Below are 17,576 nucleotides of genomic sequence, written 5' to 3' on the forward strand. Positions count from 1 at the left end.
TCCTGCTGACATGGAGACATTGTCCTCTCCACAGCACACAAAGGGGCTGCTCTTGTCCTTGCAGCCAGTCTCCACAGACACATCATGGAGTGGACTACCCTTTTCCATTCTCACCTCTTCAGTGTGCCAAGCAGGAAAGCTACCTTTACAGGACAGGGCATCATCTGGCTCAGAAGGAGGGCCTGTGTTAGCACTTGCATGTTTTCGCAAAAGTAGTATTTGTTGAAAACAAATGTGTGTTGTCTCTGTCAAAGAACGTGGCGCTCCTCTGGTGGTGTAAGGTCAGTGTAGCTGAGGTCCAGGTCCTCATGTGCCATTTGGCCCTCTGAAATTTTTCATCCCTGATTCTATTGGATTGAGCAATTGATTGACTTACTAATATTCAGTATTCAGGTGAACCTTTTGAAATGGCACATATTCTGCCCCAAAATGTGCCTCCCTTCAGGTTGGGAGACACAAGATGCAGATTGGACTCCCAAGCCCAATCCCAAACCCAGCAAATAAACTTCATTAAGGAACCTGAGCATAAGAGAATAGACTCAAGCCCACTTTACATGCATTTCAATCTAGTAATAGTGCTCACTGTTTTATTACTTTGGTTAAACATATACAAACTGAATAATCAGAAAACAGTTGCATGACAGTTATATTCCAAACTACATTGCTCAAGGACTTCCTCAGAGGCAAAATTTGTCTCTATAGCTAAAATATCACAGTCAGCAGAGAGGCAAAGACTTGAGATTCACAAAAGTGGTTAGGAATATAAATTATCACAATATTTCCACATACATTATTTTTCCTGCAATTCTCAGTTAAAAATCTTTCTAAAAGTAATAAATATTATTAAATAACAATTGTACAATAAAATTTCTTTTTACAGCAAAATAGTCACTTTTTAGTTTTGTTGTTGTTGCCCACACAATGCAAAGAAAAACATTTACCTCAAAAGAAGAAACCTAGCTTCTTTCAAGTTTTAACTCTGCAGGACTTTACTAAGAAGCAGTTATCACAGCAATCCAGACAAAAAGGACACAAATATATACTAATTATAATCTTCACATTCTTCACGTAATAGAAAATTTCATGTAATTTTGAATTAATGTATGCCTGGGTGTGTTTGATGTCTTGTTCCTCATGGAAGAAACAGGAGGACTGCTGGAAAAAGCTTCCATTTGACCTGGACTTTATTTGATCTTCATGATAGCTACATAAAGTGTAACTCTGCACCTTAATCTCAAATTCTGAGGCTACCTTTGTTTTCTGAGTCATCTGCACTCTCTCTTACACAGTAGGGTAGCAGAATGAGTCACCTAGTTCTATCTTCTTTCTTCTTTTGGTTTCCATGACCTGTTGTGTTGTCAAACAAGGTTGAAACACTCTCTCTTTGTATGGTGCTTTTGCTGGAAATGTGTAGCTCTGAAATATTATCCCCATTACTGAGACAAAAAAAAATGCCCTGCATTTTCTCCCTGGAAGCCTTAGGAGATGTTTACTTTGGAGTGTGCAGAGGAACAGATCAGGGCTTGTGCACATAAATGTCTCAATAAGAGATGAGCAGTAGGCTTTGTATCCCCAGAGGTTCTGCTTTAACTCTATCAACCAATTAGCATGCTTATAATTTGGCAACAACTCTCCATTCTCATTAGTGGCGTAAATGCCTACTGGCTCATGTTTCCAGGCTTCACATTTCTTATCCCTGAAGTTTTCTCTCCCAAGACAGCTTTTCATTCTCTATCCAAGCCTCTGGTTAACTGCAGGCAAATTGTATGTCCATGTTATCTTTTCCATGGGCATGCCCTCATTCCAGCTGCATCCAATGCAGATATGACCAAGGTCCACAGACACCGTATGTGAGTGAGTAGAGTAAGTCCAGCTGATCACAGAGCATTAAGTGGAAATTCACCAACTATTTTTGACAGCTTTGAACACACATGAATGTGTGAAGAGTGAAAACCTCAGCTTGAGCAAAAGAGACCATGTAAGTCAAAGCGGTTTTGACAGTACACTAAGGTATGTCTGAATTTAGACTTTATGCAGACATATTTTGAAACTGTCAGGCAGATAAAAAGGGAAGTATGTCTCTTACTTCATCTTAGACTTCATTTATGCAAATATGGATTATAGTTTACTTAATATAAATTCTTGGTTCTACTTACTTTGGATAAGCATTGGAAGCTAAGAACAAAGTCTTGAAATTGGAATTTGTAATCTTTTTTCAGAGTATTCACAAATTCCAAATATCCCTCTGATAACTGCAAATTTTCTAGAAGGTGGAAAACTTTGCTGGCTATCAAATGTCTAAATATGCATCAATTTGATTATTAATACATTATATCTCGTATCTGGTATTGATGTGCCAGCAGTAATCACACTACAGTGTAATTTTTTTTTTTAATTCTCCTCATCTTACTGCATATGATGGCTGGGGACCACGGTGATAAGAAATGTGACTATATTATTCCACAGTGTGGAAAAAATATGAATATAGGCTATAGAAAACTTACTGGTGGCAGGTGACATTTACCAGACTGTTAAACATTTTGTTCCATTTGCACATTTTGCACTGAAGTCTTGGTCCCAGGACTATGTCCTTTGTTCAAGCTTTTATTGAATGTCTGGCAGACAGGTTTTGGCAGAACCAGTGTTACCTACCATTGTGAACCCTGTAGAAAATGAAGTGGAGTGAAACAGCTGTATAACTGGGCAAAAAGGCAGACATTAAGCCATGGAAATTGCATCCTCTCATATGGTGGCCAGCCAGGTATGGTTAGTTTGAACATTCTCTTCTTGATGAAGGAAAGGGAAGCTGCAATTTCTAACTCTGAGCAAACTCCCATTTGTCAGAAGGTAATTCAGTTTTCAGACCATATTTTCAGGTTTCAATGCTTCTGAAGCATATGAAATAATGAATAGTTTGGGAACATGAGCGTACCTAGATGTGCAGCCTATCACTGCCAGCAACATTGGATGAATTCTGTTAGCTTAATAATTAGTCTAGATCCACAATAAAAAGTAATCAAAATCATCTGATTAACATATAAGTGTTCTTGTTTAGTCATTGTCATTCATTCCTATAGTTGCAACATGACTGAAATCAAAACTGTTAATCAGATAGGACTCAAAACCAAGGTAGACAGTCTTGCAGGATATTTAGAGTTCCAGTTCTGACTTCTCAGCTATTCACTGGAAAAACATCAAAAGATACTATAATATCACTTAATCTCAGTGATTTCTATTGAGTCTAGAAATATTTTTCATTCAGTAAAATCCCACTTCTTGAAGTCAAGTACTGAATTACCACAAGCAAATATCTAGTCCTTGAGATTGCATAAAAAATAATAAAAAAGGTGAGGTACTCCAAACCAAAGGTGAACATTAAAAGACTCACATTTTTTTGCTGTCAGTTGTCAGGTTTTCAGCTAACTTCTCAGCATTTAAATATATCTTACTACCTTTACTTCTCTTAAATTGGTGGCAGTGCTGGCTCCTCACAGAAGTGAGCCCAGCAACTCTAGCAGGTTCAATTAGTCCTTGGTGAAACCAGTTGGTCTAATGACAAGTGGTTTGGAGCCGCGATCCAAACAGCTTTACAGTTTATTTGCCCTTTTCATAAAGGGGAAAGCCAAATCTACCAGAGCAACAGAGACAAAAACATGGCTGGATCCACAAATGGAGTACTGAGCAGCACACATGCTCTCCCTTTCTGGACAGCTGTGAGACTGTGTGGCTCCCAGTGGTGTAGAATGCCGCTGTGTGCTCATGTGTGGCCGGGCAGAAAGTGCTGGCAGCCCACCATGTGCGCAGGGCACTGTCGCAGTGTAGCGGCGCTGTTGCCATCTCAGACCACAGAGCATCTAGGCACGATGTGTGCACCCTATGCATCACCAGATGATATGCTGAGCTGGGCAAATTGGCTGTGCTGACAGAGCAGCTCAAAATAGCCACATTCCCCTGGAGGCACAGTTTGTGAAATATTGTCTGGGAAATTCAGTATTTCTGTCAAGCAGTTTCATTTGATGTCTCCTTGACATCAGCTTTAATTTCCAAAACATGCAGCTAAGTGGCTGCTAAGTTATTAAAGCTACAGCTAGGACAGTAGTAAAAAAATTAAGATATCTATTTTGGTGTATATTTAGTGCCTTAAATTCATACACCCAAATCTTGTCACATTTTTCCAGGATATTTAGGAATCCAAAATGGACATAGGGAGCAGGTGGGCTTCTTGAAGACATCTAAGAGGGTTATGCAACAGAATTTTACTGAAATGATATGCAATATTTGAAGATAAAAAGACACCTTCTCTTATAGGTAGTGACATCACAGTGAAAACTTTCCAGGTCATGGCTGCAGGAAGGTTAGAGCATGGAATAAGAAGCATTATCTATGAAAAAAAAGGGGCAGCTGAGAAAATTTAAACTGGAATATGGTGAGACATGGGTAAGTAAAGCCATTTTGTGAGACTCTCAAAGTCATTTTGGTGGATACTACTTTGGCATATAAGATCTGTTCCTATTTCCTTGCCACTCCCAGCCTAGTAAAACAAAATTTTAAGAATTCCACTAAACTCAGTGCCTTACTGATCTGGGTTGAATTCAGCATTTAATTGCTGTCCTTAGCTCTCAGCTCCCATTCAGACCTAGAAATATCAAATAATAGCTACCTTTAGTAAAATTAATCACAAGCATTTGGTTCACTAATGTCTTAGTTTGGCTTCTGGATGTCCTAGTTACAGAATCAAGTGCATTTTTACATAAGTGCATGATTAGTCTTAGGTGTCTCAACAATTTTCAGTTTTCAGATTACTCAAAATCAAACTTTCAAGTTGCAACTTCACCATATTTAAAAGCAGAAGGTACAAGAAAGTTATTTCTAAATTTTAACATGAACAAATTTTTAAATGTAGCAAATTCTTAGAACCAAATGTAACTTTAAGTATACTGTGGGGTAGGCAGGTACTTAACCTAGACTTACCCTGCTGAGTTTTTATGAATCAAGTCTAAAGATTTGATTTGAGAGACTGGTGCTAGAGAAAACCTTGGATTGCTGAAGGCTAAATCTTGACTCTGGCACAAGCATTGCATTTACAGGAACTGAGTCTATTGAATTTTACTCATAATAAGATTCATAGAATGGGAAAATAACTTTATATAATGTTTAAATGTGAACAGTACAAACATCCCTTAAAGCATTTCCCAGTACCAAAAGTCAAGGGCATTGCTGCCATGAATGTGTCTTTATTGTATGTGTATTTTTTAAAGTTGATGTTTAGAGAAAAACAGTATATTTCCAATACCTATCACTTGCTGAAGGCCAAAATGAAGTTATGCTTTGGCAAGTAAATGCAAGTGACATCATTTGCAAAACTGACCACTGAGTTCAGATAGTTTTCACTGCTTACAAGAAGAAAAGATTTTTCAGATATGTCTTTGAACAGTCATGTACATCTTATATCAAGCCTATTAAACACAAGTTACTTGAACTTGTCTAATCAGTATGCAACATCTCGTTTGAGACTGTTAGTTCAAGGACACCTAGATCTTCACCATAAGCAGAGAACTACTTATAAATAACCTTAGCACTGAAATTAAAAAATTGAAGTTACAGTATACTGTTACAATATCATTAGAAAAATCTAAGCACACACCTCATACACATAAAGATCACACCAAATCATTGTTCAAGTAAGATACAAATGATTTGAATAGCATCATATAAGAATTCAAACTTGATGTCAGAAAGATAAAATCCTTTTGATATCAGTGACAGTGAATAATGCTTTTAAAAAACATTTTATGCTAAATTTCTGAGTTGGAATACTAGTTACTGAATTCAGATTCCTTCCATGGTTAACTAGCATAATCCATCTGTAATCCCCATAGTTGTGCTTCTTAGGTAAAATCAGAAGTAAGATTTGTAATATTAAATTTCTCAAGAAATTGAGACTGCTGAATTTATTTTTTTATCTGAACAATCATACTTGTTGCTTTTCTTTTGGTAAAAACACATGGCACAGAAGATAGTTTTATACTGTCAACAGACTGACTTGAAAAATATAAATATATACTGTATTTATATATATAATGTGTATATACACTATCAACATTCACATTAGAGAATCTGAACAATTTTGTTGAAATTACTTTTAAGAAAGGCTTCTGATGTGATTTCATGTCACATAAAGGATTGAAAATGGTCAAGTGGACCATATGAAATGGGGCTTCTTAAACTTAAATAAAACATACTTGTGAAATGTATGTAAATATGTGGGGGTTTTTTAATGTACATTTTCCTTTCAAATCTGCAATTTCTACCAGTTATAGCTTGCAAGTTGCAATAACTAAAAGAGTTATCTGGAGTCAGTGTTTTCTTTCAGCAGGCTGTTGCAGGCAGAGTTCACTCACTGAAGAAACTATAGGCAAATTATTCTCAAGGTGATAGTTGATGAGATGACTTATGCTGTCAAAGACACGATCTTTTGTACGAACCTTCAAAAAAAAGATGCAAGAAGACAGATTAAAGAGTAAGGTACTTTCCCCTTAGCTTAACACTAAAATTATCTAAGAATAAAATGACAAAATCATATTTTAGAAACTGGTCTCTCTTCCATCAAAATTGGTGGAAATTTGGCGGTTATGCAGTGTGGCTTCTGTTTTCTCTCTCACTCCCCCTATTTTCACCAAATAGATACTTTGCATGCAGTTCCATGGGCCAGCCTACTCTTATTACTCTTTCTGAATAGGTCTGCTTGAAAACATCTGTTCATGATTTTGTTTCACTGTAAGTCAGATTTTTCTTCTTCAAAGGACTACGTACTTCTTTGAGATGTTTGTACCTTTTAATTAGAAAGAGCTATCATGCCACATATGTCAGAAAACAGCTTCTTTGTACACTTCAGCATTTTTGTGCTTTTCTTCTTCCACTACTCAAAAATTCCCTTCCTAGAAAGTGATCCATCCACCATATGTGCTTAGCTTGGGTTTGTCCTATGCTGCACATACATCCCCGTGCCTTCAGAACTGAAACACTTCAGGGCAGGAAAAATCATTTTTCCAACCCACATGCCAGCCCTCTGTAGCAGCATCCTGCTGGTATGCAATATTCCACCCATGATAGGCCAAAACTGATACTGCAGGATAAAACAGTCAAAATTATCTGAACCCAAAACCTAATCTATATTACAAAGCAATCTGTAATTATTTAGCCACATGTTCACAAAACATTTCCTTCCTATGTTGCAAATGAGTTAGGCATACAACTGCTACAGGCAGAGCACAGATCCACCTTGCACTTTAGTGCAAGTATGTTGCACTAAAACTTTGTGTTGGGCTGGCTCTACACTGCCTCAAGCAAACGCCTGTGAGCACTGCCCTGAGTAAGAAATGTTGTCTCTTTTCCTTGATCTATTCTCAGGAAGAGAGAAAAACTTGTGTTAAAACTTTCAGAAGTCATCTTATGCTGTGGTGGACACCTCTCCTGAAATAATTCAGTTGCAACATTAAGTTCTGTAAAAATTGCTAGAAGTTTAAAACAGTATGTCACAGGATTTAAAAAAAAAAAAAAAAGGAAACAAATAACTTTGATGGTATATGATGCTTTCTGGTCAGTCTACACATAGTTATATCACTGAAGGAAACCAAAAGGCTCTCCCAATTTCTGAAGCATTCTGCTTTGAAATGTCACTGTCTCTAAAATTAAACTATAATTTTAAAATGAAAAGATATCTTTAAAAAAGCACTAACTTTACTTATCTGTATTCTGAGATGTTCTTACTGTAAGTTAGACACTCTACCATCACCAGAGGTCTAATTCTAAATGTAGAAAAATCCTGCAATCCTCCATTTTAAGCATCCATTGTCTGAATGAGGGATGTCCTTTTCCTATTTTTACTCTTTTGTTAGCTGGATGAGAGCAGAAGCAACTGGACAGTTAACTCTGCTCTGAGAAACACCCTTAAGACTTGTTACGTGTCACTGGGTACTGTGTGTGAAATTAATTTTCAGGCAGCCTTTGTGTGAATCAGTCTTCAAGAACAATCCCGCTGAGACCATGCAGATGAAATGTAAGCCACTGGCACGCTGTGGCAGCGGGCCACAGACTGGCATGTTATTGATGATTCTCCACTTTGACAAGTTGCAAATAGGGCTGCTCAGAAGCTGTGTCAAGATCCCACAAATCGTACAGACAGCGCAGCTGTCTGTAAGTAACCACAGTTGCATAAAATCAGTGTTCTGGAACAGTGCCTCCTGAGCCAGGCATCTCAGAGCCATTTAGGCCATGATCATACAAGCAGGCTGAGGGAAGGATACGTGCAGACAACAAGCAGGTCCCTAACCAAGGAGGTCAGCAAATTAGAGATGCACTAGAGGCAGAGCAGCAAAGATGAGGGAGCCCCTCCAACATGCACAGGAAAAAAATGCCCTGGAAGTCACCACAGGACCTGAGTATTCCAAGCCAGGCAGCACTGCAGCAGAGCTCCCAGTGGGACACAGCATTCCTGAACTTGCCAGGTCACAGAGAAGTGTTTCCCGTGCAGTAGCCTGTAACAGCTGTTTGTGGGTTCATGAGGAAAAGAGAATTAGGCTACCTTATTGCACGAGTCACAAAACTGTTGGCAAATTTTAGCAAAGGAGGCTGCCCCTCAAGAGGCATTAAGCCACTTCCCTGGGCTGGTGTACCCATCAAACCCAGGACTAGGCAACTGGCACCTCAAAAGTGCAAAATCATTCTTTGACTGGCCTCATGTGGCAAATGTAACTAACTGCAACAAGTACCATGGACGCTCCTCACCACTGCAATAGGGACTCTGCAGGATTGATGTAATCCTGGCACAGCTTTCTCAGCTCAGATGCCAACAGGCCAACTCCTTTACGGGAGTTTCTCACTTACCTTGGGGCTGGTTACCTAAAGCTGTCCTTTTTAGAGGAAAAGGAGTTGCCTATTTGCAGCTACCAGGAGCCAGGAATAAAACTCATGACAATGATTTCAATCTCTCTGAAGAGTTTATGCCTCCGCAGAAGCAGGACAGGACAGCTACAGAAAATTAGAGCTCCCTTGCCCCCTCCATCCTGCTGTGGGGATGGTCCCTTCATCAGCTGAGGGAGTCTATTTGTAGCAAAGAAATGGAACAGGCTTACCCCAATTCTCTCCTGGGCATACATGCAGAGAAACACAGAGGGCCTGGTCCACATCCCAGGTAACAGAGAAGCCAAGCAGGCTAGCCAAACATCGTTCCTTTAGCAAGAATACTGAAGTGTCTTAGTTGCACTTTTGACCAAGACCACAACAGTGGTCAAAGTGTCAACTTGCTTGGGATTCAGGTCCCTAAGGCTCCCTGCAATGTGCAGAAATCATGTGCTAGGTCTTCTGCTAGGCATCAGGGAGAGAATTAGAGATGTGATGGCACATCAGAGATATGAGGTGGTGCTTATGGTAAGGTGTGAATAAGCTGTAAAGAAGATTAAAGGCATTTAGAGAAAATGAGTAGAATCAGAAGCCTCATCTATTAGTGAGAAGTCAGTGCTTACAGTTCCTTCTGGGTCCACCAAAAGAAGATGCTTGGCTTGTCCTTTGTGCATGCCTGTCAGCACGTAGGAGCCAGGATTCGTGGTACTCTTCCTCACAAGGAAATCACCACATTTCTTTAATAGCTGTTCTGCTTCTTTCCTGCTCATCTCTCCTTGATACCATGGCTCTGTACTCAGCTCCTCAGCTTCAGTCCGGACAGCTACTCTGGATAAAGGAGGACTGGTGCATCCCGTGGAGGTGGATTTCTTCAACATAGCCTCAGATGCTTGATTCTTGAGAGCATCTTCAAATGGTCCTTGTTATGAAAATAGAAACAAGACCAGGATCATTCAGATGTAAATCATGTAGGCAAATGGTAATTTTGTGGTCATTTTAAACTGGATTTGTTTTGCATTACAACCACTTCTGTTTATGAAAAAAGTAAGGGAAGATACACTAATAGACTTACTGATTAATATAATATATTAAGACTGAGGAGTGTAATGTGTTTAAAACGTGTATTATGCACGGAATGATACTGATAAAAATCAGGCTGAACCTTGGCAGGATTTTTTGAAAGGTACTGGTTTATTTCAGTAGTGGCTATTGTCAACAGCTGTATTTATACAATCTGGTAGCAGGCAAATCTTTCCTTCAGTCTTTCTAGGTAGTTCAGACAGTTTAATTTCAAATAAATTACATAATAGGGGTACCTAACGTAATTATACTCATATCTGGTCTCTGTTCAAACAAGTTATTCATTTAAAAATTATCCATTACTGAGTCTCCAGCCCAAGGCTATGTCTAGTAGGGAACATTCACCCTCCCCACACAGCCTACTCCTAGCCTCCCTCCAGGAAGAGAACTTCACAAAACAGACACAGGTTAACACATTTAACACCATTTCCCTAGTTAAAACCAGCCTTGGGGAAGCATATTTTAAACATCAGCTAACTCCTGAACTCAGTGCAACTGTAGAGTTGAGTAGAAAGAAGTGTCATTATGGATCCCAACAGTCTTACATAGGTGCATAGGGTGCTTTGTTACATGTTGTACTGACCTCTTGGAAGCTATTTGCTATTGCAAGACCTTCATCTGGCCCACCAGTACATATCAAAAAGAAATGTTGTTCTGTGCCCCTAGGCTTACAAAAGGACATCTGGAGAGCAGCACAGTGAAGTGATACACCAGCTCTGAACAGATTGTTCAGATGCAAGGAGTATAAAGCCCTGTTTGCATGGGGCCACAGAGGCTAGTTTAGCTCAAAGGAAAAGAAAAATATTGTGCTGTCACCGTTTATCGATATCTCAGCCAGCTATTAAAAGTAGCTTACAAATGTCTTCACTATACCGCAGTCTGCATGGAGTCCAACATATGTTTATCTCAACAAACCACCATCTTAGGGCTAATTGGCACATTTTCTAATACTACTTTTCTCTAATATTCCAATGGCTGATAACAGCTAACATCCCTGATTTCGAACAGCAGATTTTTCTCCTTCCAGATCTATATTCACAGATAGGTACTCTCTCAACTTTCTTCCCTCCTCCTTTCTTTCAATTGAACATCTCACTGAGCTGTGGAAATAGAGCCATATCTCAGCAAAAACATGCCAGGAAAATGGGGGTTTTTCCTACACTAAGATAACAGAAATGTAGATACTTTATTTTGCAAATAATTTTTTAGGCACCAACTGCTTAGTCTCATTGCCTTTTAATTATGTGAACTGAATTAAATTAAGCATGGATAAGCAATTTATTTGAGGTAGGAAGAGTAAAAAACCCAAGAAATTTTTCTGTGCATCAAATGCTTTCACTATTTCTTCACCTTATGTATCTTCTCAAGGCTGAAAACAATGTGTATTAGCAGCACCACTACCAAACTATGTCTGACGCTTAAGCTGTGGTTTTGGAGCTGTGGTGATGATTCTGATCTAGGAAAAGCTGCCTTCAAAGTTGGAACAGATAGGACAGTAGGCCTATCCAGAGTAAGAAGTAAGTACTTTAATTTCCATGCTACATTTCTTGTAGCTCAGAGCTTTTCCCATATGCATTGACTTCATCACAACATACTCACAGGACAGGCTGAAGACAATTTTCCACTCATCCATACTTTACTTCACATCACCCTCCTTTACTTTCCTGTATGCCAAGCTTCCTGATTAATTTATCGTCTGACATAATTGCCCGTGATGTTAAGGACAACATGGACTGCAATTAACCTTAACTCAGATGTTATACAGACTAGCTCCAAGTCTTCAGCCACTCTTATTTTAGCTCAGTCCAATATGAAACCACAATGGATATCAAAATTCACAATAATTACACCAGGAACACCAAATTTCAAAAACTTTTTTTTTTTAAAGACAGAACTGATGCATAAATATATTTGATCACTTATTAGAAAGGAAGCGAATAGGAAGGGAACTCACTCATGTCAAACAGATCTTTTCCTGGGCTGCTTGCTTCAGCATCCTCTGCTCTTCCACTGAAGGCACTTTCAGCATCTGCCTGAAGTGCCAATAGATCTTCTCTATTTATATTCTGGGTGTTTACATATATTGGCAGCTCTCCAGCTGGTGCTACTTCTGATTTCTCTTCTGACATACTACAAATATCCAGAGATCCTAGAAAAGTCAAGACTTTTTTGTGTAATCGACAGAACAGTGTTGACGAATTACCATCACACTACATCACCACAGGTTTAAAATTTCCTGGATAGGGAGATATAAAGTCAATAATTGTTGGATCTAGTAGAAAAAGTGTAAATTAATGGATTCAGAACTGTGTTTCAGTGAAGGTATGGTGGGGCTATTTCCCAGGAGGAAAGGAAATCTTTGAAAATAAAGATTGTAAATTTCAAAAATTATATTCTGTTGGGGACTCATGAGAGGGAGAGAAAGTATAAAATCCTCAAATGTGTACAGATTAACAATAGGAAATATATTCTGGCCTTTGAACAAAAGTGCCCCTAGAAACACAGTAAAGTTATTACATAAAGCTGGATGGGGTGAAATCTTTATATGTGTTTTGAAATTACTTGAAATTCAAAGACAACCAAAGGAACATTATACACTATTTGCTATTTGTTGAGTAGAGAAAATTGCTTCACATTTTGAATTAAACTTTTTATTTTGGGCTTTTCATTTAAAAATTCTATTTTGCATACCCTAGTGGGTCACATTTTCAGAACACATCATGCAGGAGACATGGGTTTTAAGATGTAGAAAGTTAGAAAGCTGAAAGTCTGGGTAATTCTATTCATGAACTGCTCTACAGAAGAAAATATTTCATGAAGGTCTGCATTTAATAATTTATCCAGAGGTAATTATCAAATGCTTTTCACTGGTATCAACACTAAAACTCAGACAAAGGGAACCTATCAACCAAGTTCTGTTCATTGCCTTAAGGCTTTGAGGCACCAGACTTTCACATGCTTTGCCCTTCAAGACCACCTGCAGTATTATAGCTAAAAGTAGCAAAACTCACCTTGTTTAACAGGCCTGTGATGCCATTCTTCACTGAATTTGTCTCCTAAGTGATGGCTCTGATAATAAATTTGCTCTCCTCCCATTCCTGATGCAGACTAGAATGGACACATGTGCAAGGAACTTTTAAATTGCCTTTAAAATGCTCAGACACATTACAAGTGGCTCTGCCAATTTCTTTGGACATATTTTGTGTACCCTCACTCTTCCTTTCCAATTCATCATAATTTCAGAATATATATATATATATCCTAAATACATTTGTTTAAGAGTAAGATATTACCAGTGACCTTCAGGTGTTCTTCCCTGGTTTCTGCTTTTAGTGACCCCCTATGATACCAAATACTGCATAATTTCTTTAGTTTGTACTCAGGTAGTGATTCAACCTGTTACTGGGAAAAGTGTTCCACAGAAACACACGTGGGACCAGAAGACAGCCCCAACACCATAAGCTGAAAGATTCACATTGGTACTAGGGGATGAGGGGACTTGGGCACTGAGGGGAGCATGTTGGCTACAGACAGGACCCCTCTGGATTTAAGCAAAGTTATGCTGGATCTGAAAACACCTCTTAGGGGTCTACATTGATACTGCAGTCAAACTTTCAACAGGAGTGCTGGTAGAAATATTCAAGCTGACCTTAGTTCAACATGAGGTGGAAAACCTACCTAGAAACTTGGCTGAATACTGATCACTCCCAAGTCATTAACATAATGAACTGTTAGTAATGGCTGCACTAGATTGTTTAAATGATTCTGCATTAAATCATTCCCACTTAATGTGCACTATTTGATACTCTCTGAAGCAGACATGGTTTCTGCAAATGTAGTAGCCCCCTGTGGATTTCTGTTCCTTGAACCCAGTTAATCTTTTAACACCATGAGGATTTCACCACCTTTAATTCGTTTTGAACCTGCCTAATGTGTTGCCCCCTCAATCTGCAATGGCCATTCAGATGGAAACTGGCCACACAGGAAGGGCTGTGAATTATAGACAATCCCAAGTTACCCACTATAAAACACATCTTTTAAAAATTTTGGATCAATCAGCAGGAGAGTAGAAACGAAATTATACTGACCTGAGCTGTGTCTGCAGCAGTGAGAAGCTTTGTTTTGAGCCTGGCATCAAGGAATCCGCCAGAGGGAGGTATTTTATTTGGGATGTTGTTGTAATAGGGATGCTCTGTTGCCTCGTTATCTTCCTCCGTCCATGGGTCCTCAAAACTCTGCATCCTAAAAGAAAGAGAGTGCTTTCTTTTGCCTCTTGTAAGGCACTTACAGACACTTTCAGCAGGTTAAGGCTGCCTGTCAGGGGATCACTACTGCATATTGTAGGGACACTTCAGCTACCGCTCTAAGTCAGGAAGCAATGATGGATCATGTATCAGATCTTCTCTGTTTGGACAAACTGACATAAACCTCCTTTGCAATGGGCCAAATTCTTTATGCTGAGAAGAGTGTGTTTGAACTTGGCTTTAAAGACCATTATAAACTGCATTAACAAACAACTTTATCTAATCTTAAAATAGCACTTGTAATACTATGACGTGATTGACTGACTAGGCTCTAAATCTTTGTCTTTAGTTATGACTGCTCTGCCACCAATGTAATTCTGCAAGAACCTCACAAAGTCAGGAGATGTGAATGTAGCATGCTTCCAGATTAGGCTAGTAGCATTGTATATTCCCTATCTAACTGGTTTTGCTCTGATATAAGAGATTACAGAGGGTAAAAGTTCACTAGGGTTTCTCGTAATGTTAGAAAGCACATAGCAATCCATGTCTTTAAAGAAAACAAAATGCTATATCCCAGCCTTTTGAACATATACAAGGAGAGTTTGTATCCTCCAGATATCAATGCAGTCAAACCTCACTGCAATACATCACATTCCTAGAAACATCACCCTAATATGAGAAATACTGGAACATCATTAGTCATTTTGGAATCCCAGCTGTCTGACCTACTCCTATCTAAACTGACACAGCTGCTGTGACAGTAACGAGGAAATGGCACAAATAACAACCATTCTTGGCCATCCATCTCTGCCTACTAACTACAGCACAAAACACATGATCATTTCAACATCATTGTGAAATCCATATTTAGCCTATCTTAAACTGACTGTGCTTCTTCCATGTTCGTCAGGTAAACACTGTAACACTGTTTTGCTAATATTGCAGAAATAATTTTTAAGTATTCAAGTCCTGTCTGTGCCCAGCAACATTGTCCACATTTTATTAAGTAAATTGAAAGCTAAAGAAGGTCCTTTGGCTGTCTTCTGCAATAGCACTCACCTATCAGATAAAGTGGGTGTCTTAGAGGGGCATTGCAAGTACTGCTTAAATCGGAGTTCAAATGCTTGCCCTATGGTGCTGATGACATCCTGGGCCAGGCCACCACAGCATTCCAGTATATGACAGGCTAAATGAAAAAGATTGACACAGGCAAATCACTGTTTATGTCATGGTGGGATGCAAAGACCTATGACAAAACACCTGCACTGTCAAGCTTAGTTGCTCTATTAGTGATGTGCACATTTCAATAAACCCCAATTCTGAAACAGTGAATTTCAGGCAATCACAACTTTTTAAAGGTTACATAAAATTGGACTGATGTGTAACTGCAATAGAAAAGGTCCCTAATCTGTTCTGCTATTTTAACAAGCCCACGAACAGAAAAAAACTCATAAAATTTCACTTGTTATTACCTGAATGCAATAGATTATGTAAGAATTCTAAGCTTTAAATTGAAATTACACAAATATTAATAGATGATAATAACAATAAAAGCTTTTTTTGTTTTCCTGAGTTTAATTACTTCACTTTTATATCTAATCACCCCAAGTTCACAAGCTGCTCTGTTTTTCCAAATTACTGTCTGAGGGAGGAGCAGTGTACACAGATACTTCCCAGATAATGAACCCTGATCTTTTATTCCAGGAATACAGAGGTTAGAGCCTTTTCCTGTTTGTTTGCAGGGAGACACTCCCAGCAAACTCCAGGGCTGCTGAGGAGTGCAGAGCCAGCACCCTGATTAGCTCCAGCACTTCCCCATGCACAGCTTCTCTGAATCCACTGTGGCAGTAAAGGGGGAGAATAGCAACACAAACTCTCTTCCTATAAACACTGAGAAGCCTTTTTCAGCTGTCTGAGCAGATATATCTGTCCTAGTTTTAAATCAGAGAATGGCTTGGAGGTCTCATCATATGTGAAAACATAAAGAGGTGAACTTGTGGAGTTCCTGCAACACAACACTGTGGGAACATGGGTGCTAAAAGGTGGAAGCTAAAGATCTCAGTGAACAACATCTCAGTGATATCCAGTGAAGCCAAGGTGAGTTAATTTTCCATAATCAGAATTGGACAAGCATATTGTCTACTGGCTATAGCCTGGACTGGATTTCAAACTGGTTCTTTTCCAAGTCCTGCCACAGGAAAGTGGGTTCTTGCTCAAAGCTACCGATTTGTTCATCCCTGACTGCTTTAATAACCTGAATATAAACTCCTCAGCTGAAAAATTGCATTTTAGTACATGCCCAGGGTCCAACTCACTGGAAGCAAGTGCATTGGATGCCAGTGTCCTACAAATAAGGGTTGGTCGTGACATTTAGCTGAAGTAATACAGGGAGACTGAGTAGGTGTAGATATTACCTTTTCAGAGACTGAAATATTGGATAGACTTCTGGGGAGGCCAGAAAAAGGGCCAAAAAACCTGAAGGTGCTAGTATGGAATGTCTGCTGTCTTTTCTTCAGCAGCAGCAGCAGCAGCACCTCATTCAGCATGAAATGGCACCAGTGACAGTGCCATGCAGACACAGCGGTGTCCTCTTCTCACCTTAGAGCATCTGCTGTGCCAGCCACCAAGCTGAAATGCCTCGTCCAGGGAAAATGCCCCTAGCTACATGTTGAAAGTGGATTCAGCAGACAAAAACAGGACCTCCATGTGTCCAAAGATGGAGGCAGACATCCCTGACTAGCAGTGAGACATTCGTTTTTTTATGACCTCTGCAACACTGCTATTGGCATTGAACAATCAGCCCCCATGGAAGGTGCACATTTATCTCTGAAAACGTGGTCCAAAAGTAGTTAGGCCAAACAAAGCTAAAATGTTTGCACTCCATTACTAGAGTGCAAATTTAAGGAGGCAATATTGCTCACTGCTAAGACTTTCTGGAGATGAAATGAAGCATGAGTCATTAAGTAGTTTCAGTAGGTGACATAATGAGTAACCTGTTTCCTTGGATACGTGAATGGACTTTCAGCAGGTAGGAGATACACTTCTTGCAAAAGGATGAGAAGGTTTGGCTCACACAGAGATGATTTCTTGTGAATGTTACAGCAGAAAATAGACAGCCTTGAGCTTGCTAGATCCAGAATGCAAAGCACGAAGATAGCTTTTCTATCCTTGTGAAGAAATGAGTCTAATATGCAAGCTAAACTACACCATTGGTGGTAGGGTAGCATCAGTAACAGCAGCAGTAACATTTTCGCCAGATACAGAGGTAAAGACAAATCCCCTTTTAAAGTAATTTGCAGACCAACCCAAAGAATGACAGAATGGCAAGTGATGGTAAACGAGGGCAATTCA

General features: G+C 39.2%; 1 protein-coding gene across 1 annotated transcript in view; it reads right to left on the minus strand.

Annotated features, from left to right (window-relative positions):
* Positions 1 to 5,253: 5,253 nt before the first annotated feature.
* Positions 5,254 to 17,576, minus strand: part of SHC3 (SHC adaptor protein 3) — a 52,719-nt gene continuing 40,396 nt past the window's right edge. The window contains exons 7-12 of the mRNA XM_005423569.2: positions 15,285 to 15,411; positions 14,070 to 14,223; positions 12,993 to 13,089; positions 11,936 to 12,130; positions 9,525 to 9,820; positions 5,254 to 6,485 (exon numbers count right to left, since the gene is read on the minus strand). Coding sequence (XP_005423626.1) covers positions 6,357 to 6,485; positions 9,525 to 9,820; positions 11,936 to 12,130; positions 12,993 to 13,089; positions 14,070 to 14,223; positions 15,285 to 15,411 — 998 coding nt within the window. The 3' untranslated portion in view covers positions 5,254 to 6,356. The remainder of the gene's footprint in view (positions 6,486 to 9,524; positions 9,821 to 11,935; positions 12,131 to 12,992; positions 13,090 to 14,069; positions 14,224 to 15,284; positions 15,412 to 17,576) is intronic.

Source organism: Geospiza fortis, unplaced genomic scaffold, assembly GCF_000277835.1.
Source record: "Geospiza fortis unplaced genomic scaffold, GeoFor_1.0 scaffold167, whole genome shotgun sequence".
NCBI lineage: Eukaryota > Metazoa > Chordata > Aves > Passeriformes > Thraupidae > Geospiza > Geospiza fortis.